Source organism: Pelophylax lessonae, assembly GCF_965119305.1.
Source record: "Pelophylax lessonae genome assembly, chromosome: 2".
Classification (NCBI taxonomy): Eukaryota; Metazoa; Chordata; class Amphibia; order Anura; family Ranidae; genus Pelophylax; species Pelophylax lessonae.
In genome coordinates, this window is record NC_138769.1 from 454,033,240 (window position 1) to 454,055,721 (window position 22,482).

Here is a 22,482-nt window from a genome sequence, read left to right on the forward strand (position 1 = left end):
TTTTTTTTTTTTTTATATCTCTATACACAAATGTTTTGCCTTTTGATTTCTATTTCAAACTGAATAGGTTGTTTTGCATGGTATTCAATCTTTTTACATTCAGTCTTGCACTAAACAGTTGTTAGCAAATCGAAAGAAGATTAGAACATTAAGTGGCATTTTAATTTTAAGATGAAAATTTATAGTTTTTAAAAAAGAAAAAGTCTTGTCATATCCTGTGGATATTTAATAAAAATGGCTTACAGTAAAACAGACTTAGGGCCCTTTCACACGGATACCTTTTTTCCTGCGTTTTTTTCCTTGAAAGAAAAATGTTTCCCTTTAAATCCTATGGGACTTTTGACACCACTGCGTTACAGGTGCAGTGCATTTTGAAAAGTCCTGCATGCTGCTTCTTTGTTGCGGTTTTGAAAACCGCAACAAAAACGCAGCTTCACATTGAAATAAATGTAAGTCGCGGTGGAAATGCACCTGATTTTGGACACACTGGGGTGCACTTCCAGCCAATTAAAAATGACTTGTCTGCCTTAAGGCAATTCACTGCAGAAAATAAGAATGAAAAGGAAGTCATTGTTTCTCCACGGCTATTTATTATTTCTTTGCACTTGCACTGAACAAAGTTATCTATAACTTTGACAGACTGCAATCACAAGAATAAAAACTGAAAATTCATTGCACTCGCAATACTTCAAAATTTAAAATGCCATGAACATTAGAGAGCTTGGTTAGAGCAGATGGGCAGCAGTGTGACCCATGGAAAAGTCAGAGATCTCCGTGTGCTCGCTCGTTTATCAAAGGTGAGAGCCCTTAGAATGGCTGAGGCATAGAGCCTAAAGCTGGATACACACTATACCATTTTCTTTAGATTTTTTCCTTTAGACTTGCCAAAACCATATAATATGAGGTCAAACCTAAACACTTTTAATTTGTATGCAATCTGGCAGGCCCTTGCACTACATAGAAAAGGTAAATCTAAAGGAAATCAAACAACAAAAGTTGTATAGTGTGTATCCAGCTTTAAGGAGCTGCCTGTCATCTCCAGAGATCCTGATGGTAGAGATGGGTTTCACTGCTGAGGGCTCCTGTGTGGTCACCCTCTGATTCACCCCAGTATTCAACTACCTAGATCAGGCTTGGTTACAGAGTAAGTTTCTTAAAGCAATGAGATGCTTGGATCACAGATCAGTAGGGGATACAGTACAAGCTGGCAGGAGTGTACGGAATTACGCATATAGTGGGAGCTGGTAGGTGTGTGCAGGATCACTGTAAGCAACCTGGAATGCACAAGGACTCAGTTCAGGAAGGTAGCTAGGAGTTTACAAGGAGACACTGAAGTAGACTACAGACTGGGAGTACACAGATGCTGGTAATGCATTGCTGGCTGGAAAGCCCAGGGAATCACACAGGTGCAAGTTGGTGGCTGAAATACACAAAGAGACACCTTGGTGAAAGGAGACTGAGTGCTAGCTTAGGTACATAAGGAAGTCAAAGGTACACTTAAGTGCTCAAAAGATAACATAGTTGCTGGGATTCAGGTTGCAGACAGGAACACACAAGGAGTAACTGAGGATAGCGAAAAGAGGGGCACTTGGGATCACATGAGCAGAATGAACCTAGGGGGCTGGGGGAATATTGGCAAAAAGGAACACTGGGAATAACTGGGAATTCTAGGAGGGGGGGGGGGGGATCCAAGTTGCTAGGCTTTTAAAGCGGTTGTATCCTCAAAAAAAATGAAAAAAACAAACCCTGCAGGACAAAGTCACAATGAGCTAGTATGCATCGCATACTAGCTCATTATGAAATACTTGCCTTAGAACGAACCCCCGACACGGTCGCCCGGACACCGCTGAGGCAGCTGACCTCTTCCCTCGCCGTCTGTTCCGGGCTTGGCGGCTCCGCTGCTGTGAGTGGCCGGATCCGCAATGACGTCACTCCTGCGCATGCACGTGGGAGTTCACTTTCCGGCAAGGAGCTCTAAAGGTCTGCCAGACCCTCAGAGCGCATAAGCCGCTGGTGTCAGCGGCTGCATGCAGGGCGAATATCTCCTAAACTGTGCCGGTTTAGGAGATATTCATTTTACCTACATTTAAGCCTTATTATAGGCTTACCTGTAGGTAAAAGTTAAAAGCAGAGTATACTACCGCTTTAAGAACGAGCTTACGCTGTGATTTGCTACAGCGTCAATGGAAGCAGGGAGCTGGTGGAGGCACACATAGCGCAGGACCCAGCGCTGGTATGTGGAACAGGCGAGTGTGACGCATTGGGGGAGATAAAATAAAAAAAAGAACTGGTGTACACAGAATCTGATGCAGCTGTGCATAGTAACCAGTCCGCTTGTTCAATTATTAGTTTTTGAAACTAAAACCTGCAAGATGATTGGTTACTATAAACAGCTGTAAATGTCCCTCGCGGTGTATATATTGACTATCTGTGACTTCATATGGTATCTTTCACCATGTGTTTTAGAAAAATTGCTTGTCATGGTGTTTTTATATTTATTGTGGCGTTTTAGGGAGTAGACTGTATCCCTTAGTTCCTGGGTCAACAAGAATGTAAAACCTGCTTAGGCAGATCCGTAAATTAAGTGCAGTTCAAATGCAATGGCTGAAAAATGATGCCATTGATCCTAGCCCAAAGGCCTTCAACACAGGCCCTTACATGGTGACCTTTATTCTCAGTGCCTTTCTGTACTTGTTTTTCTAGCGTTATATTGTGCAGGGGTCTGTCTGCAGTAGCATAGGTCTACCTCAGTCAGTCAGAATGAACATCCAATGAATGAAAGTTTTATCACCGCTAGTGAAAAGTGTTTGTGTCTCAGAAGCTTGTTCTTCTGTAGAATCCTGAGTCCTGTCATTTTCTTCTGCCTATGCTACTGTATAGTATCTATGATACTGAATAACATTTGTCACATTTCAGGAATAATGGAGTCTCTGGTACTGGGACACTGCGAGCAGGTTTCTTTTTGACAAATTACGTTAAAGGAATGCAGCAGTACAGGTTACATTTTCTGCAGTGTTTAGATGTTTTTTTCCACCTTGGGAATGTGTATTGTCAGTATAATCATATGTCATTCATAAAAAGTGCCCTTTGGCTCACTGGTTTTATTAACTGGATTGATGTAACACTGAATTCTGCAATATCTTATCAGCTCTATGGCTCATTTTGTAGCTAAAAGTGCCCAAAAGCAATGGATGACAATCTACTAGTCTGCTTATTTTGTGGTGAATCAAATTATGATTTTATGTCTACAGGACACTGCTCACTAAGGCTTACTAACAATATTCGTAGGGGGAGCTTGGACAGGTACGAAAAACCAGGTCTCCAGTCACTTTTCCCAGCCCTAACCCATACACCAAAACACTAACGTTCGTCTGCTGTGACCATGGGTGTACATATGTTGGCTGGTACAGATGCCTGAGAGAATTCGAATTCTGCCTGAATACCCGCCCTTCTCTAATGTCTCTGGCAAGCCTAAATCCGCTTTGTGACTATATGCCAATTTGCAATTCTGAATCCCAATAACTTCTTCCTGTATATATAGACTGCTTTACTGATTACTGTACCTGTATTTTATTTTCAGGAAACTTCCAAGACCCAGATGAGCCAATTTTGGAGTTTAGTTTGGGTAAGTTGCATCCATTTTTAGAGTGCTTTTCACCTAGATAACTTAAATTATTTAATACACAAAGACCCAAAGGCACAGAGTTGAAACTGAGCAGTGGTTTTGATTAAGGGCTCCTTCATCCCAGTGAGCTGCACTGAATGCATGGCCACTGGTTTGCGCTGGCAAGGCGCAGTAATATTTACTGTAGCAGCATTGCAATGTGGTGGCTGTGTCGCAGCATGCTGTGGTGTGAACTGACCGCATAGGAAACAAGGAATTTCGCCTTGTCTTTTCAGTGGGATAGTGCTGGAAATAGCTGCAAGCTTAGCCCCAACTCATCTGGTTTGAACAAGCCCTTAGGGCAGGGGTGTCAAACTCAATTTCATCTCGGGCCGCATTAGTATTATGGTTGCCCTCAAAGGGCCGGTTATATCTGTAGGATTAGATGTCCAGAGCACCCCACGCCTCCTTACACCCTTACATGAGATGTCAAGAGCCCCCCCCACCATCCGAAGTCAAGAGTCACCCACCCTTCCTTACATCACAGTGCACCCCCTTACCTTGTGCTGCTGCCAGGAAGAAGATGCGAGTGGATCTAGGAAGAAGTGCAGGGTTTGGAGGAGAACCAGAGGAGGGCTGGAGTCAGCTTCCAGAGTCTGCTGAATGCTGAGTCCAGGGGAGGCAAAGACAAGGTGGTGGTGTGGCTGCACAGAGAGGTGCAGGAACTGTAGGAGTTCTGCCCCCCCTCTCTGCTGTGGACTGCTGAGAAAGGGGGGGGGGTTGGGCAAAGACGAGCCTTTCTGCCACTGCACAGAGGACTGCAGGATATGGCAAAGGAGTTCCATCCTCTTTGCTGCCGACTACAGAGACAAGGTGGGGGCAGGGACAAGGGGTGTGCAGCAGCTGCAGGAGAGGTGCAAGGGCCACTTGAAATGGCCTTGGGGGCCACATTCGGCCACGGGCCTTGTGTTTGACACCTGTGCCTTAGGGTAAAAACTAGTGTGTTTTTTATTTTTTTACACCTTGATAGGTACAGTGAGCTTCTCTAACTTATGCTTATAGGTTCTGATGTTTAGACAAAAGTCTGAAATATGGGGTTAAAGTCCAATTCACTTTCCTTTTTTAAATGGCCTAAATACATTTAGTGTGCATCAATGCTCAGGCTTCCTGCTGATTGCAGAAATGTAGATTTGACTCAGCAGGGGCTTGTCAGCCTGTTGCAGAGGGACTACTGCTTCTACACAGGTCCTTCTTTGCAGACTACTGGCGGGGGGGATAGGCTTTTCTACTTGGGTTGTTGCTGCTTGCCAAATAAACAGCTATAAAGTCCCATGCACACTGGGAACAATCAACATTTTTCTCACCTATAGCAGGCATTGTTTCTTTTATATTGAGATCTATTGGCCCGTACACACGATCAGAAATTTGTATGAAAAATACGGCTTTTAAAGTGATCATACGATTATTGGATTGTTTGTACACCATTTTCGAGAGCTGATCATGACAATTCATTCAAAATTATCTGATGGGACAACCACGAAAAAATTTCTCCTACGATATCAGATCATACAATTTTCGTTTTAATCAGTACAGATGTCATTTGAAAATACAATACAAATATATGCTCCAACACATTACATCACTTCCAAATGTTTTTTTTTTTTTGTCATATGAGAATTTTTGCAACTTAAGTAAACTCTTCATTTTCGAGAAGAGAATAGCATGCAAAAAAAAAACCACAGACAATCATTCGTCCGCTAATCTCATCGTGTGTATTAGGCATAATTCTAAGTCTTGTGCAATTTAGCTATGATTAGGCCCTTTTGAGGCAGAAATGCTGTAGCTGGTTTGCTTTTAATGCTGTTACAATAAAGGACAGCTTCAGAAGATTATGCTGTGCTGGATATTTGCCTTGCTTACACTGAGGGCCAGTTCACACCATAGAAACGCAGTCCAGATGCATTCCAGATGCTTTTCTGCATGCGCATTTGTGTTCCAGTGCGTTTTTGATCCGTTTTTGGTGCGTTTTTTTTATGTAGTCCAGTGCATTTGTACCCCTATTTTTCTTAACCTTTAAATAGGGACATGGGTGTTCCAGTGTGTTTATAGTGCAGTCCAGTGCAGAAAAATCCACAAAAATGCAAAATTTTTAATTTTTTTTTTCTGGAGTGCACTGAAACTGCAAGCACAGATTTTTATTTTGGAACGCCTTTCCAATCCAAGTGCCTGCATCATCCTATTTTCAGCCCTGATGAAGGGGGTGTGCTGAGCCCCCGAACGCATTGGCTGTTCCAAAATAAAAATCTGTTAAAAGCTTATACAAGTCGGTGTGGCGCTCCCATCCTTTCAAAACTTTAACAAACCCCTCTTGGGGTCCAGCAAGACCCTAGGACCACAAACCACCTCTCCCATCAAAATCCATAAGGTTCAGCGCTCCTACATCGCAAAGATTGGAAAGCATATAACCTACTTTCCATGCGTTGATGGATTGCATGTGATGTGAACTGGCCTTCAGTGTTTAGCCCGATGCATGGGGCTCTGGTGTTTAGCTAAAGGAGGAGGACAGACTACTTGTGCTCTGTGCAATCATTACTATGGGTCCTTTCACACTAACGATCCGAACAGACCTGCCTGTCAGTTTTATCCTATGGGGCAGCGGATGTCAGCGGAGACATGTCCACTGCCATCCGCATCCGATCCTGTCCCTGAAATCCAGATAGATGGAAAATAGGGTTTCGGATAGGGGATCGGATGGGATGGGATCGGATGAGAGCGGACGGGCGGTCCACTCTCATCCGATTCCCCATAGAGCGCAGCGGGGCTCTGACACCTCCCTCTCCGCACACAGAGTGGAGAGGGAGCTGTCACCTTCCTTCTCAGCGGGGATTCTCAGCGGGGATCAGTGTATTGATCCCCCGCTGAGCAGCACGGAGTCCACCGACGGAGCGGACCGTGTAAAAGGAGCCTAAGTGTATATTGCCCTAAAGGTTCATACTGCTAGGTGCGCTGTCCACCCCTGTCTAATCCAGCAGCTGTCAGCCTTTCAGGTATTTTGAAAATGTAAAAGGAAAGTTCAGTTATACATTAAAGGGGCTGCTTTAAAATGAAACAATTGTGGAATAATGTTTGTCTGATGGTAGTGGATTGTCCGTATGTACCTGTCTCCATAGAATTCTGCATAATATAGGCCGTCGTCCTAAATCCTGAGACCTGATTCTCTCCCCATAGGGAAAAAGAGTCATCTGGTAAGGTTCACTGAACAAGAAAACGGCACAACAGTTACAAATTATGCTTTTAAGTTCTTTCACTTACTGTATGTAGTATGATTACAAATACTGCTCTAACGCACATTGATCTGCAAACCAAGTGCCAAGATTATTATTTGGCCAAACACATTTACAAGATTAGTTACTTAGCACTAAAGCTGCCAACACCATGAGAGTGTGCATTTGATTGCACCTGATTGACCCTTAAAATACTTTTCTCTAGGTCTGGTAATCTATTCTAAAGGATATACCTTGGAAGCACCCTGGATTGCAAAAGCAGCATTAGGCCAATCCCTGAAATATTAATAGAGACTCAGACCTTGGCACCTGGCCTAGTTTATATAATTATGCTTTGCAATGTTCCACTCCACTTCCACGTTTAGTATTATATTACAAATTTTGGTCAAAAACTGATCTCAACCAGACTTGTTACTGCATACTGCTGGCAATGAATATATATATATATTTAACATTTGAAATCATTTTGTAAGGATCAGGAAGGTGGCTATTTTCTTACCAGGTAGGCTGCAATAAAGGAATAGCTCAGAGAAATATGTATTTGTATGCTGCCGAGAAAAGGTCTAGCTTTTGCAAGGTGGTTTGCAAATGATGTTCCATAAAATATTGTGTTCTCTCCCAACAGCTTGTAGTGAGCTTACTACCCCATCATTGGATCGGAAGCCAAATAGCTTTGTTGCTATTAGTGTCACAACCCCACCTCAGGCTTTTTGGACAAAGCATGCCCAAACCGAAATCATAGAGGTGAGCTTTGCTTTCCTAGGCTGAGAAATGTATTTTTATACATTAATAACATTTGTGAATTAGGTCTGTTGCTCACACTACATTAAGCAAAGTGGCCACTTGGGGATATATATATATATATATATATATATATATATATATATATATATATATATATATATATATATATATATATATATATATAGTGTGTGTAATTTATATATTCTCAAATGTATGTATTTATGTGTGTGTGTGTATGTATGTATGTATGTATATGTGTATATATCTCACAAAAGTGAGTACACCCCTTACATTTTCCTAAATATTTTATAGCTTTTCATGTGACAACACTGAAGAAATTACACTTTGCTGTCCCCCTCAAAATAACTCAACACACAGGCATTAATGTCTAAATCGCTGGCAACAAAAATCAGTACACCCCTAAGTGAAAATGTCCAAGTTGGGCCCAATAAGCCATTTTCCCTCACCGGTGTCATGTGACTCGTTAGTGTTGCAAGGTCTCAGGTGTGAATGGGGAGCAGGTGTTTTAAATGTGGTATTATTGCTCTCACTCTCTCATACTGGTCACTGTACGTTGAACATGGCACCTCATGGCAAAGAACTCTCTGAAAAAAGGATCTGAAAAAATAATTATTGCTCTAGATAAAGATGTCCTAGGTTAAAAAGATCCTAAAACTGAGCTGCAGCACAGTGGCCAAGACCATACAGCGGTTTAACAGGACAGGTTCCACTCGGAACAGGCCTCGCCATGCTTGACCAAAGAGGTTAAGTGCATGTGCCCTGCATCATATCCAGAGGTCTTTGGGAAATAGACTTATGAGTGCTGCCAGCATTGCTGCCAAGGTTGAAGAGGTGGGGGGATCAGCCTATCGGTGCTCAGACCATACGTCACACACTGCATCATATTGGTCTACATGGCTGTCGCCCCAAAAGGAAGTCTCTTCTAAAGATAATGCAAAAGAAAGCCCGCAAACAGTTTGCTGAAGACAAGCAGACTAAGAACATGGAATACTGGAACCATGTCCTGTGGTCTGATGAGACCAAGATAAACTTATTTGGTTCAGATGGTGTCAAGCGTGTGTGGCGACAAGTGTGTTTTTGCCTACAGTCAAGCGTGGTGGTGGGAGTGTCATGGTCTGGGGCTGCATGAGTGCTGCCGGCACTGGGGAGCTACAGTTTATTGAGGGAACCATGAATGCCAACATGTACTGTGACATACTGAAGCAGAGCATTATCCCCTCCCTTCAGGGACTGGGCCGCAGGGCAGTATTCCAGCCAGGGCAGTATTCCAACAGAACGACCCCAAACACACCTCCAAGTCGACCACTGCCTTACTAAAGAAGCTGAGGGTAAAGGTGATGGACTGGTCAAGCATGTCTCCAGACCTAAACCCTATTAGGCATATGGGGGGCATCCTCAAATGGAATTTGGAGGTGCGCAAGGTCTCTAACATCCACCAGCTCAGTGATGTGGTCATGGAGGAGTGGAAGAGGACTCCAGTGGCAACCTGTGAAGCTCTGGTGAACTCCATGCCCAAGAGGGTTAAGGCAGTGCTGGAAAATAATGGTGGCCACACAAAATATTGACACTTTGGGCCCAATTTGGACATTTTCACTTAGGGGTGTACTCACTTTTGTTGCCAGCGGTTTAGACGTTAATGGCTGTGTGTTGTTATTTTGAGGGGACAGCAAATTTACACTGTTCTACAAGCTGTACACTCACTACTTTACATTGTAGCAAAGAGTCGAAAAAAATAAATAAAATATTTACAAAAAAAATGTGAGGGGGTGTACTCACTTTTGTGAGATGCTGTGCGTGTGTGTGTGTGTGTGTGCATATGTATGTGTGTATATAATCTGTTTTCTACCATGGATTTCCACCATTGACGTGAATATCAATGGGTTCCTATAACCTGTACTGTGAAGAACATACCATACACCAGGGATCCTCAAACTACGGCCCTCCAGCTGTTGCAGAACTACACATCCCATGAGGCATTGTAAAACTCTGACATTTACAGACATAACTAGGCATGATGGGAATTGTAGTTCCTGAACAACTGGAGGGCCATAGTTTGAAGACTCCTGCCATACACCACTGGTAAATTGAAAGGACACTGGATAAAGTAAATACATTATTTAATAAATGATGCAATCATCTTTTATGTTGTTCATAGTGGAACATATGGTGCAACACAAGAACATCTTGAATTTACATGCAAGTGTATTGTTTAAATAAAGACATTGAAAAAAATCTGGTTCTAAATATCTGTTACATTTGCCAAGGACACTTCATTTTCTCAGTCTTTTTACCAGAGATGAAACGTTTCACAAATTGGTGATACCGCTTCCAGGTCCTGTGCTGTGTCCACTCCAGCCATGGGGGCTGCTACTTTCAGGATCCATCATTTCCCAATCCCCACTAAAGCTGGCAATACGCTAGCAGAGTTTAGTTTAAAAATCTTAGTTTTAAGGTTTGTTTGTTTTTAAGATTATTATTGGGTTAAAATGGATGTTTGATTTCAACCACAGTGACAAGAAAAGTCAAAAGAGCAAGATGGAAAATTAACAGGGAGTGTGATTTTTGTTTGAGAAAGTTCATTCACTCCAAGATCGAATGTTAGGGTGCACACACACTGCCAGTTGTAACTGGTTCCAAGCACCGTTCACCCCCTTAGTTCAGGTCGTTTGTATAGTGTGAGTGCTCCAAACTGTGCTCAGGAACGGTTAAGCACACCGTAACAGGGACCACTTAGAGGCCCTGGGCAGAGTTCACTTGTGGTCCAGTACGGTTTGCTTCAATTGGCGCTTTTCCACTGCATGGAACCGTACCGGTTCGGCACGCTTTTGTGCTTTTCCACTGCGGTACCGCATGGTATAGGGTCGGAACGGTTCGGTACGGTATAGGTTTGCTTTTCCACTGCATGGAACCGAACAGTACGGTACGGTACGGCTCTGAAAAAACAGTACCTACTCGATTGTGGTTCCAACAGGTACCAAACTGGTACCATATCCCACAATCCTTTGCATGCAGTCACTACTAGCCACTGATTGGTCAGAGAATCACACCCACCCCGTTGTTATCCCACCCACTTAACTTTAGTACTACTTTAGTGGAAAAGCAAACCTATACCGTACTGTACCGAACCGTTCCGACACTATACCATGCGGTACCGCAGTGGAAAAGCAAACCGGGCCAAGCAGGGCCGAGTAGAGCCGAGTCTGTACTAGCCGGTACTTGCAGTGGAAAAGTGCCAAATATGAGTACAAACTGTGCCACAGCACAGAACTTTGCATAAATGACTATGTACAGAAGCAAGGATCACTGTGGTCTGGTTAGCAGATGTGGTGATGTAAAACTTGTTTCACACAGGCTTCAGCTTATATAAGAATAGCAAGCTTTGACAAAGCATTTGCAGAGCTTCAGCAAGCTTTGGTGAAGCCTTTAAAGTACCTTTAACATCAGTTTGTAAATGTTGAGCACAGATCTTAATGGGAGTTATTTAAGCAAGCTGCTAGCAGGCTTTCAACAAGCTTTAAGAAGTTCCTGGACCCAACATGCAAGTTGCCATTGTTCTTGGACTGCAAAAAGCAAGCAGTTTCCAATGCTTTTAATGACGTACATCTGGGTATGCAACTGATTGAATGTTTAACTCTTAAATGTGGTGTCAACCTTTTAGTGCATTTATGCTTTCTTCATTAGGTATATTATATGACGCTGCCCCCTTATCTGCACGTAGGGCATTTCTTTCTGAGCTACCTCATAGACAAAAAAAAAAATGTACCCAGCACTAAATTATAAATTGCGTTTACAGTTTTCTATTTAACCCCCTGCAAAGTCCGATCAATACCTGTTAAGACTGCTATTAAGTTTACCTAAGGCCCCTTTCACACTAGTGCGACTTGTCCCACGATTGTAGACCGCAAAATTGCATGACAAGTCGTTTTCCATTATTTTCAATGAGCCCCATTCATATCTGTGCGTTTTGAAGTCACACCGACTACAAAGTAGTTCCTGCACTACTTTGGCACGATTTTAATGCGTTTTGAGGTATATAGCCATAGCCATTGCTTTCAAAATCGCGTCAGTCGTGTCGTAAAATCGCGTTGCATAAGTGTGAAAGGGGCTTAAAGCGAAGTTCCACCCAAAAGTGGAATTTCTGCTTCAAGGCTTTCTCCTCGGCTCCTGTTTGTGAAACTGAGCTTTTGGGGAGGAGGGAGCAAGCAGGTACCCGATTTTGACAGGTACATGCTCCCACTTCCGTTCCGGTCACCTTAGGTCATCGGAAGCGGTTTTCTCCTACCCGCCCCCCCCAAAGTCTTCTGGGATACATGGCAGGTCCTAGAAGACTTCGGGACCAGTCAAAGAGCGCAGTGCCACTTGCGCATGCGCAATGGGCACCTGGCTGTGAAGCCACAAGCTGCTACAGCCGGGTCCCCATAGTAGAGATGCCGGCACCGCCGAGGGAGAACAGGGCTGGGGTGTGTGCACCCCTGGATCGTGGAACAGGTGAGTGTGTGTTTATTAAAGGTCAGCAGCTACAGTTTTTGTAGCTGCTGACTTTTAATAAACAAAAAAATTACTGGAACTCCACTTTAATACCTTCCTTGTGGTGACAGTATTGCATTGCTCCTAAATTTGCCCCATAGTTGCCCACTCCTATGTAGGCTGTGCCTGATTGCACTACTTTGGGATGAGAAAATGTAGAAGCGTTCGGACTATCTACATTGTCACTTAGTCCTGTTCACTGCTGGCTGGATTGACAGCACTGTCTCTGTTTCTGAGAAGCCCCCCTTCTGTGAACTGCAATGTCTAGGAGGGGGGAGTATGAGCCACTTTGAGTTGCAGTGACTGGGAAAGGGGCATGTAAGACACAAATGAAGGAAGATTTGGTTCAAGTCAAGGAAGAGATTTTTGTTTCTTTGCGGTTTGTATATCATATAGTAACTAGGGTTGAGCGAACACCTAGATGTCCGTGTTCGACGGGTTCGGCCGAACTTTAAAAAAAAGTCCGGGTCCGTGTCCCGGACTTTTACCGAACTTTTCCCGGACACCGAACCCCATTGAAGTCAATGGGGACCCGAACTTTAAGGCACTAAAATGGCTCTAAAACACCAAAGGAAAGGGCTAGAGTGCTGCAAATGGCAGCAAAACGTAATTAAGAGCATGGCAAGTGCTCTGCAAACAAATGTGGATAGGGAAATAACTTAAAACAACAAAAAAAAACCAGAAAAATAAAACAATGTTCTTCTTCATCTCTGAAGGACGAGGCCCATATGGAGTAGGAGGGAGGTTGAGGTGGTGGTGGATGTGGCGGTGACATAGGCGTGCGCACAGGGTGTGCTGGGTGTGCCTGGGCACACCCTAATCACCTAGGGCACATAGCATTGCCAGTGAGGAGATGGGAAAGATCTCCCTGGGACCTGCTCTGCTCTATTTCTCCTTGCCTACAGGTACATGGCCCCGATACATTACTCTCCCTGCTGGCAAACACATGCATGTGTATTTCAACTTTGGGGTGCACACCTTAATGCAATAGGCTGCGCACACCTATGGGCGGTGTAGGTGGAAGCGGCGGTGGAGGAGGACCAGGGCCGGATTAACAGCATCATGGGCTTGGTGCTGAGGATTTTGAAGGGCCTTAAGGGCCGTGCCTTGCCATGCACCCAGAGGAGGAAGGGTGCAGCCATGCATGCCTAATTCAACATGGGATGCTGTCTCTGAAGCCCATAAACACATCCATGCATCGCCAACTGTCCCTCCTTGTCCGGCCTTCACGCTGTGTGGGGAGGTTCTGAGGGTGCTGCCTGGGGAAGCGAGCATAGAAGCCAGACTTCTGTGTTTACAAGTGACAGAAGAGCGGTAACAGTGAATATGGCCAACCCGGGGCCTATATAAAAGGTAGGGGCCTGGAGCTGCAGCTCCAATAGCCCCTACATTAATCTGGCCCTGAGGAGGAGGACGAGGTAGCCAACACTGCTTCTTTTCAAAAATTTTAAATGAGGGTACACCCCAAAAGAGTGAGAAAGAGCAAAAATGGAACAATGGGTGGGTAAGGTCGGTATCCATTGCTATTCTGCATAAGGTACGGAAAAGTCCCGTGGGATCCATGCCTGGTTCATTTTAATGAACGTGAGCTTGTCCACATTGTCTCTGGACAGGCGGCTGCGCTTGTCTGTTATAACGCCCCCAGCCGTGCTAAATACCCGTTCAGATAATACACTGGCTGCAGGGCACGCCAGCACCTCCAAGGCGTAAAGGGCAAGCTCAGGCCATGTGCCCAATTTGGAGACCCAGAAGTTGAAGGGGGCAGACCCGTCATTCACTACATGTAGGCGTGTGCACACATACTGCTCCACCATGTTGGTAAAATGCTGCCTCCTGCTAAGACGTTCCATCTGAGCTGCTGGTGCTGCTGTTTGTTGTGGCGTGCTGACAAAGCTTTTCCACATTTCGGCCATGCTAACCCTGCCTTCTGAGGTGCTGGCGGTGCCCTGGTTGCGTTGGCGACCTCCTCCTCCTCCTCCTCTGCCTTGTGCTTCCACTGTGGCCCCGCTGTCAGATGGGAATGCCAGCAGCATGGCGTCTACCAGCGTGCGCTTGTACTCGCGCATCTTGCGATCGCGCTCCAGTGAGTGAATTAAGGACGGTACGTTGTCCTTGTAACGGGGATCCAGCAGCGTGGCCACCCAGTAATCAGCACAAGTTAGAATGTGGGCAACTCGGCGGTCGTTGTGGAGACACTGCAGCATGTAATCGCTCATGTGTGCCAGGCTGCCCAGAGGCGACGAAAGGCTGTCCTCTGTGGGAGGTGTATCGTCCGTGTCCTCTGTATCCCCCCAGCCACGCACCAGTGATGGCCATGAGCTGGCCTGGGTGCCACCCTGCTGTGAACATGGTTCCATCTCCTCCTCCAGCTCCTCCTCCTCCTCATCCTCCTCATCCTCCAGAACTGTGCCCCTGCTGGACAATTGCGTCCCTGGCGTTTGCGTGTGCAGGAACCCACCCTCGGAGCCCCTTGCGAATGACTGCCCTGAAAGCCTTGGAAATGTTACCTCTTCATCCTCCTCCTCCTCCTCATCCTGTGCCACATCCTCTTCCATCATCGCCCGAATTGTTTTTTCAAGGAGGCATAGAAGTGGGATAGTTAAGCTGAGAACGGCGTCATTGCCACTGGCCATGTTGGTGGAGTACTCAAAACAGCGCAACAAGGCACACAGGTCTCGCATGGAGGCCCAGTTATTGGTGGTGAAGTGGTGCTGTTCCGCAGAGCGACTCACGCGTGCGTGCTGCAGCTGAAACTCCACTATGGCCTGCTGCTGCTCGCACAGTCTTTCCAGCATGTGCAAGGTGGAGTTCCACCTTGTGGGCACGTCACATATGAGGCGGTGAGCGGGAAGGCCGAAGTTACGCTGCAGCGCTGCCAGGCGAGCAGCAGCAGGGTGAGAACGCCGAAAGTGCGCACAAACGGCCCGCACTTTCTGCAGCAGCTCTGACATATCGGGGTAGTTTTTAAGGAACCTCTGCACCACCAAATTCAGCACATGCGCCAGGCAAGGGATGTGCGTCAAACCGGCTAGGCCCAGAGCTGCTATGAGATTTCGCCCGTTATCACACACCACCAGGCCGGGCTTGAGGCTCGCTGGCAGCAACCACTCATTTGTCTGCTGTTCCATGCTCCTCCACAACTCCTGCGCGGTGTGTGGTTTGTCCCCCAAACAGGCAAGTTGTAAAACTGCCTGCTGTCGTTTACCCCTGGCCGTGCTGAAGTTGGTGGTGAAGGTGTTACGCTGTCCGGATGAGGAGGCGGTAGAGGATGAGGAAGCGGAGTAGGAGGAGTTACGAACAGGAGGCAAACTGAAGCGCCCTGCAATCCTCGGTGGTGGAAGGACATGCGCCAAATTGCTATCCGCCTCAGGCCCATCCGCCACTGCATTTACCCAGTGTGCCGTTAGGGAGATATAACGCCCCTGACCGTGCTTACTGGTCCACGTATCCGTAGTTAGGTGGACCTTGGCACAGATGGCGTTGCGCAGTGCACACCTGATATTTTCCCCCACTTGGTTGTGCAGGGAAGGGATGGCTTGCCTGGAAAAGTAGTGGCGGCTGGGCACGACGTACTGTGGGACAGCCACGACATAAGGTTTTTAAAACTGTGCGTCTCCACCAGACGGAATGACAGCATTTCAAAGGCCAATAATTTTGAAATGCTGGCATTCAGGGCCAGGGATCGCGGGTGGGTAGGGGGGTACTTCCTCTTCCTCTCAAGTGTTTGGGAGATGGAAAGCTGAACGCTTCCACGGGACATTGTGGAGATGGTTGTTGGTGACCCAGGTGGTGGTGTTGCTGACAGATCGTCTGTTTGCGGGGTGGCAGGTGCCGGTATCACTACAGATGTGGCTGGAGCGGCCGAGACTGCAGCAGAAGAGGAAGCAGGATGAGCCAGAGACGTTTCTTGGTTTTGAAGGTGTGTACTCCACTGCAGCTCGTGCTTTGCACTTAGATGCCTGATCATGCAGGTTGTGCTCAGGTTGAGAAGGTTCATGCCTCGCTTCAAGCTCTGATTGCACAGGGTGCAAACCACTCGTGTCCTGTCATCAGCACATTTTCTAAAGAACTTCCACGCTAGAGAACTCCTTTGAGCTGACTTTGGTGCGCTCGTTCCCTTGCTGCGTTGGGCAGTAGCGGGCGTAGTGTCTAGGGCACGGCCGCTCCGCTTCTGCACCCTGCTCCCTCTTCTGCTGTGCTGGTGGCTCTGTGCGACCACCGCCTCTTCCTCCAAACTACTCAGGTCACCTGCATGACGTTCATTCCATGTGGGGTCGAGGACCTCATCGTCCTCCACATCATCTTCCACCCAGTCTTCACCCCTGCCCTCCTTGTCGGTCTCCACAATGCTGAACGCCGCAGCAGTTGGCACCTGCGTTTCGTCATCATCGGAGACGTGCTGCGATGATCCTTGCATGTACTCATCTTGAGAAATAAGTGGTTGGGCATCGCTGCACTCAATCTCTTCCACTTCTGGGGCAGGGCTAGGTGGATGGCCCTGGGAAACCCTGCTGACAGAGTCCTCAAAAAGAATAAGAGACTGCTGTATGGCTTGGGGCTCAGACTGCTGGCCTGATTTGCAAGGGGGTGAGGTGAAAGACGGTTGGACATTGGCTGCAGGTGCCAACTCTGACCTTTCTGCAGTAGACTGGGTGGGAGACAATGTGAAGGAACTGGAGGCACTGTCAGCAGCAAACCAATCTACTATCGCCTCAACTTGTTCTGGCCTCATCACTTCTAGGGGCGTTTGATGCCCTACCAAATACTGATGCAGGTTCTGTCGCCTACTCACACTTGAGGAAGGTGTTTCACTTGTGCGTGTAGCTGGCACAGATCGACCATGTCCTCTCCTTGCAACAGGAGCTCTACCAGCAGCACCACGACCCAGGCCACGGCCCTTATTTGACGTCTCCTCATATTTCTGTAATTTAAGATCTTGCCCTAGAAAGGTTTTTATTGAATAGCGGAATAGAAAATATGATCCAAAAAAAGTGTATGTATATCACACGTACACAACCACACTAGGCCCCAATTACTATTGTTTGTACCCCTAAAAGGCTAGATGAGGAGTAGGGGGAGTATGGAACAGGCAGCACCCTCAAACCTTCAGAAGTATGAGATGAACCCCAACAACTTGGAAAGGTGGATCTCTCTCACACGTACCGACACAGACTATCCCGCAATTCAATTGATCCTCAAAGGTTTTTATTGAATAGCGGAATAGGAAATATGATCAAAAAAAGTGTATGTATCTCGCACGTACACAACCACACTAGGCCCCAATTACTATTGTTTGTACCCCTAAAAGGCTAGATGAGGAGTAGGGGGGGTATGGAACAGGCAGCACCCTCAAACCTTCAGAAGTATGAGATGAACCCCAACAACTTGGAAAGGTGGATCTCTCTCACACGTACCGACACAGACTATCCCGCAATTCAATTGATCCTCAAAGGTTTTTATTGAATAGCGGAATAGGAAATATGATCAAAAAAAGTGTATGTATCTCGCACGTACACAACCACACTAGGCCCCAATTACTATTGTTTGTACCCCTAAAAGGCTAGATGAGGAGTAGGGGGGGTATGGAACAGGCAGCACCCTCAAACCTTCAGAAGTATGAGATGAACCCCAACAACTTGGAAAGGTGGATCTCTCTCACACGTACCAACACAGACTATCCCCCAATTTAACTGATCCCCAAAGGTTTTTGATTAAATAGCGGAATAGAAAATATGATCCAAAAAAAGTGTATGTATATCACACGTACACAACCACACTAGGCCCCAATTACTATTGTTTGTACCCCTAAAAGGCTAGATGAGGAGTAGGGGGAGTATGGAACAGGCAGCACCCTCAAACCTTCAGAAGTATGAGATGAACCCCAACAACTTGGAAAGGTGGATCTCTCTCACACGTACCGACACAGACTATCCCGCAATTCAATTGATCCTCAAAGGTTTTTATTGAATAGCGGAATAGGAAATATGATCAAAAAAAGTGTATGTATCTCGCACGTACACAACCACACTAGGCCCCAATTACTATTGTTTGTACCCCTAAAAGGCTAGGAGTAGGGGGAGTATGGAACAGGCAGCACCCTCAAACCTTCAGAAGTATGAGATGAACCCCAACAACTTGGAAAGGTGGATCTCTCTCACACGTACCAACACAGACTATCCCCCAATTTAACTGATCCCCAAAGGTTTTTGATTAAATAGCGGAATAGAAAATATGATCCCAAAAAAGTGTATGTATATCACACGTACACAACCACACTAGGCCCCAATTACTATTGTTTGTACCCCTAAAAGGCTAGGAGTAGGGGGAGTATGGAACAGGCAGCACCCTCAAACCTTCAGAAGTATGAGATGAACCCCAACAACTTGGAAAGGTGGATCTCTCTCACACGTACCAACACAGACTATCCCCCAATTTAACTGATCCCCAAAGGTTTTTGATTAAATAGCGGAATAGAAAATATGATCCCAAAAAAGTGTATGTATATCACACGTACACAACCACACTAGGCCCCAATTACTATTGTTTGTACCCCTAAAAGGCTAGGAGTAGGGGGAGTATGGAACAGGCAGCACCCTCAAACCTTCAGAAGTATGAGATGAACCCCAACAACTTGGAAAGGTGGATCTCTCTCACACGTACCAACACAGACTATCCCCCAATTTAACTGATCCCCAAAGGTTTTTGATTAAATAGCGGAATAGAAAATATGATCCCAAAAAAGTGTATGTATATCACACGTACACAACCACACTAGGCCCCAATTACTATTGTTTGTACCCCTAAAAGGCTAGGAGTAGGGGGAGTATGGAACAGGCAGCACCCTCAAACCTTCAGAAGTATGAGATGAACCCCAACAACTTGGAAAGGTGGATCTCTCTCACACGTACCAACACAGACTATCCCCCAATTTAACTGATCCCCAAAGGTTTTTGATTAAATAGCGGAATAGAAAATATGATCCCAAAAAAGTGTATGTATATCACACGTACACAACCACACTAGGCCCCAATTACTATTGTTTGTACCCCTAAAAGGCTAGATGAGGAGTAGGGGGAGTATGGAACAGGCAGCACCCTCAAACCTTCAGAAGTATGAGATTGTGTTCACTGTACCCCACAAAGATTGAGTTCACTGCACCCCACAATGATTGTGTTCACTGCACCCCACAAAGATTGTGTTCACTGCACCTCACAAAGATTGTGTTCACTGTACCCCCCAAAGATTGTGTTCACTGCACCCCACAAAGATTCTGTTCACTGTACCCCACAAAGATTGTGTTCACTGCACCCCAAAAAGATTGTGTTCACTGCACCCCAAAAAGGATGTTCACTGCACCCCAAAAAGGATGTTGTTCACTCCACCCCAAAAAGATTGTGTTCACTGCACCCCACAAAGATTGTGTTCACTGCACCCCAAAAAGATTGTGTTCACTGCACCCCAAAAATGATTTTGTTCACTGCACCCCAAAAAGGATTTTGTTCACTGCACCCCAAAAAGGATGTTGTTCACTCCACCCCAAAAAGATTGTGTTCACTGCACCCCAAAAAGATTGTGTTCACTGCACCCCACAAAGGATTTTGTTCACTGCACCCCAAAAAGATTGTGTTCACTGCACCCCAAAAAGGATGTTGTTCACTGCACCCCAAAAAGGATTTTGTTCACTGCACCCCAAAAAGATTGTGTTCACTGCACCCCACAAAGGATTTTGTTCACTGCACCCCACAAAGATTGTGTTCACTGCACACCAAAAAGGATTGTGTTCACTGCACCCCAAAAAGATTTTGTTCACTGCACCCCAAAAAGATTGTGTTCACTGCAGCCCAAAAAGATTGTGTTCACTGCAGCCCAAAAAGATTGTGTTCACTGCAGCCCAAAAAGATTGTGTTCACTGCAGCCCAAAAAGATTGTGTTCACTGCAGCCCAAAAAGATTGTGTTCACTGCAGCCCAAAAAGATTGTGTTCACTGCAGCTCACACACAGAAAAATGGATGTGGATCACTGACACCTGCCTATCTCCAATCCCACACCACACAGCAATATCGATTGTAGTTTGTAGAACACAGTTTCCCTAAAATTCAGCAGACTCTGTCCCTAACAGGATTGAGAAGAGATCGTAGATCAGGATTGAGTGCAGACCCCACCCCCCACACAGCAATATCGATTGTAGTTTGTAGAAGACACTGACCCTATAATTCAGCAGACTCTATCCCTAAAATGCCTACAACTCGCCCTGCCTAAACACTCCGACCTGTCCCTCAATTCTATCCGGACACAAATGGTTTTTTCCTGCCTATCTTTCCCTAATCAGCAGCCAGCACGTTGATGTGTGCTCTGTCCCTGAATCTAAGCAGCATAATGACGCCGCTGCGGCTGCCTCGAACTTATAAAGACTTGGTCACATGCTTCAGACGGCCAATCACAGCTACTGAGACATTTGCAGGCATGGCTGGGATGGCTTAAGGCACACCAGTTAAACGATTGTTGATTGGCTGTTGAAAGCCCGCCATGAAAAGAGCGCCAAAGCATGCAAAACCCGGAAATAAAACGACCGAACACGGATTTTTACCCGAACATACAGTAAAGTGTCCGTGTCCGTGTTCGGGTACAAAAAATCCAATTATTCGGTACGAACACGAATAATACAGTCCGTGTTCGCTCAACACTAATAGTAACTGCTGGATTTGTTTAGACCAGGGGTCTCCAAACTTTCTAAACAAAGGGCCAGTTTACTGCCCTGAAAACTTTAGAGGGGCCGGATTGTGGCCAGTGGGAGTAGAAAATGCTCTGGCATCGGTGGGAGTAAACCATGCCATAGGCTTGGTGGTCAGTGGGAGTAAAAAAATGACATCATTAGTATCAGTAGGATGAATAGTGCCCCATCATTTGTGTCCGTTCCCCATTTCTGGTGTCAGTGGGAGGAGTAGTAGCCCTTTATTTGAACCTGTGGGAGGAATAGTGCCTCATATCAGTAGAAAAAATAGTGCCCTAAAGGACGAATAAAGGCCAGCAAAGGGCCACATCTGGCCTGCGAGCCACAGTTTGGAGACCCCTGGTTTAGATTGCCATACAGGAGCTTTTTAGGAATAACGTTCAGGAAAGCATAATTATAATAAAACAACAAGCACGTGCATCCTCCAGCTAAAGGTCGCTTTGCTGGCACTGTGCCTTTGTTAGCTCAATTCTTCATGTAATTGAGTGCCATAATTTCAGAGAAGAATGTGCAAATGATTCTAATGAATCCTTTGCTTGTGTTATAAGTCATTGTTACATTAAGGTTGGACCTATTTTGTACAGTTCATAAATATTCAATGTAGTCAGGCACACAATATTTGTACAAACATTTCATTCTATGTATTTATTTATACTTTCATTTTAAAGTCCTCGGTTAATTTTAGGCTGTCGTAGATAGATATAACAGTTCACACTTGATGCATCCATAAAAAGAGGTAAAATAAGGAGGTTTGGACACCCATTCAGACTATAAGGGCTCTTTATGTTCTCTTGTATATGGTAAGGCAGTTATAGTCTTTACTGTCGTTCTCTATCTGGATGTACCAGGGGCTTACGCCAATCAGCCATAACATTATGGCCACCCACCATAATCCATCAAGGCATGGATTCCACTAGACCTTTGAAGGTATGCTGTGGTATCTGGCACCAAGCCATCAGTAGCAAATCCTTTAAATTCTGTAAGTTGTGAGGTGGGGCTTCCATGGAAAGAACCTGTTTTGCAGCACATCCTACAGATGCTTGATTGATGTGTTGATTTTGCCTCCAAATTCTCCAGATTTCAATCCAAACTGACTTGTTCTCCTCCAATTATTCTTGAATTCATCAGACCAGGCCACCTTCTACCGTTGCTCCTTTGCCTAAAGTACCATTATTGGGCGCTTTTGGCTGTGAACATGGGTCAGCATAAGCACCCCGACTGGTCTTCGGCCGCATGTGGCCCTTTGGTATATGGTGTGGGGATCTCAGACCTCGGCAGCCTGTAGTGGAAGCATTGATTAGGGTAATAGCATTGATCGCTACTAGCCTCACGTAACATGTTCCCAGTTTCATATTATCTTCTGCAGCATATCCCCAGCATGTCCACACTGTCTGACCCTCATTTCCTCTTAGGTCCCCAGTTTTTGACAGTCCTTCTCAAGCATTACATACATTAAACATGATGTACAGCCCTTTAAGTGATGTCGGGGGCCGCATTTGAAGCCCTCATTTGCTCATAAGTTGACAACCACTGATCTAGCCAATACAATTTGGCCCTTCTTAACCACTTAA

At 45.6% G+C, this 22,482-nt stretch overlaps 1 protein-coding gene across 5 annotated transcripts in view; it reads left to right on the forward strand.

Annotated features, from left to right (window-relative positions):
• Positions 1-22,482, forward strand: part of INPP4A (inositol polyphosphate-4-phosphatase type I A) — a 146,562-nt gene that overhangs the window by 13,805 nt on the left and 110,275 nt on the right. For all 5 annotated transcript variants that reach the window (XM_082244965.1, XM_082244968.1, XM_082244964.1 and 2 more), the window contains exons 3-4: positions 3,581-3,625; positions 7,514-7,632. In XM_082244965.1, coding sequence (XP_082101091.1) covers positions 3,581-3,625; positions 7,514-7,632 — 164 coding nt within the window. The remainder of the gene's footprint in view (positions 1-3,580; positions 3,626-7,513; positions 7,633-22,482) is intronic.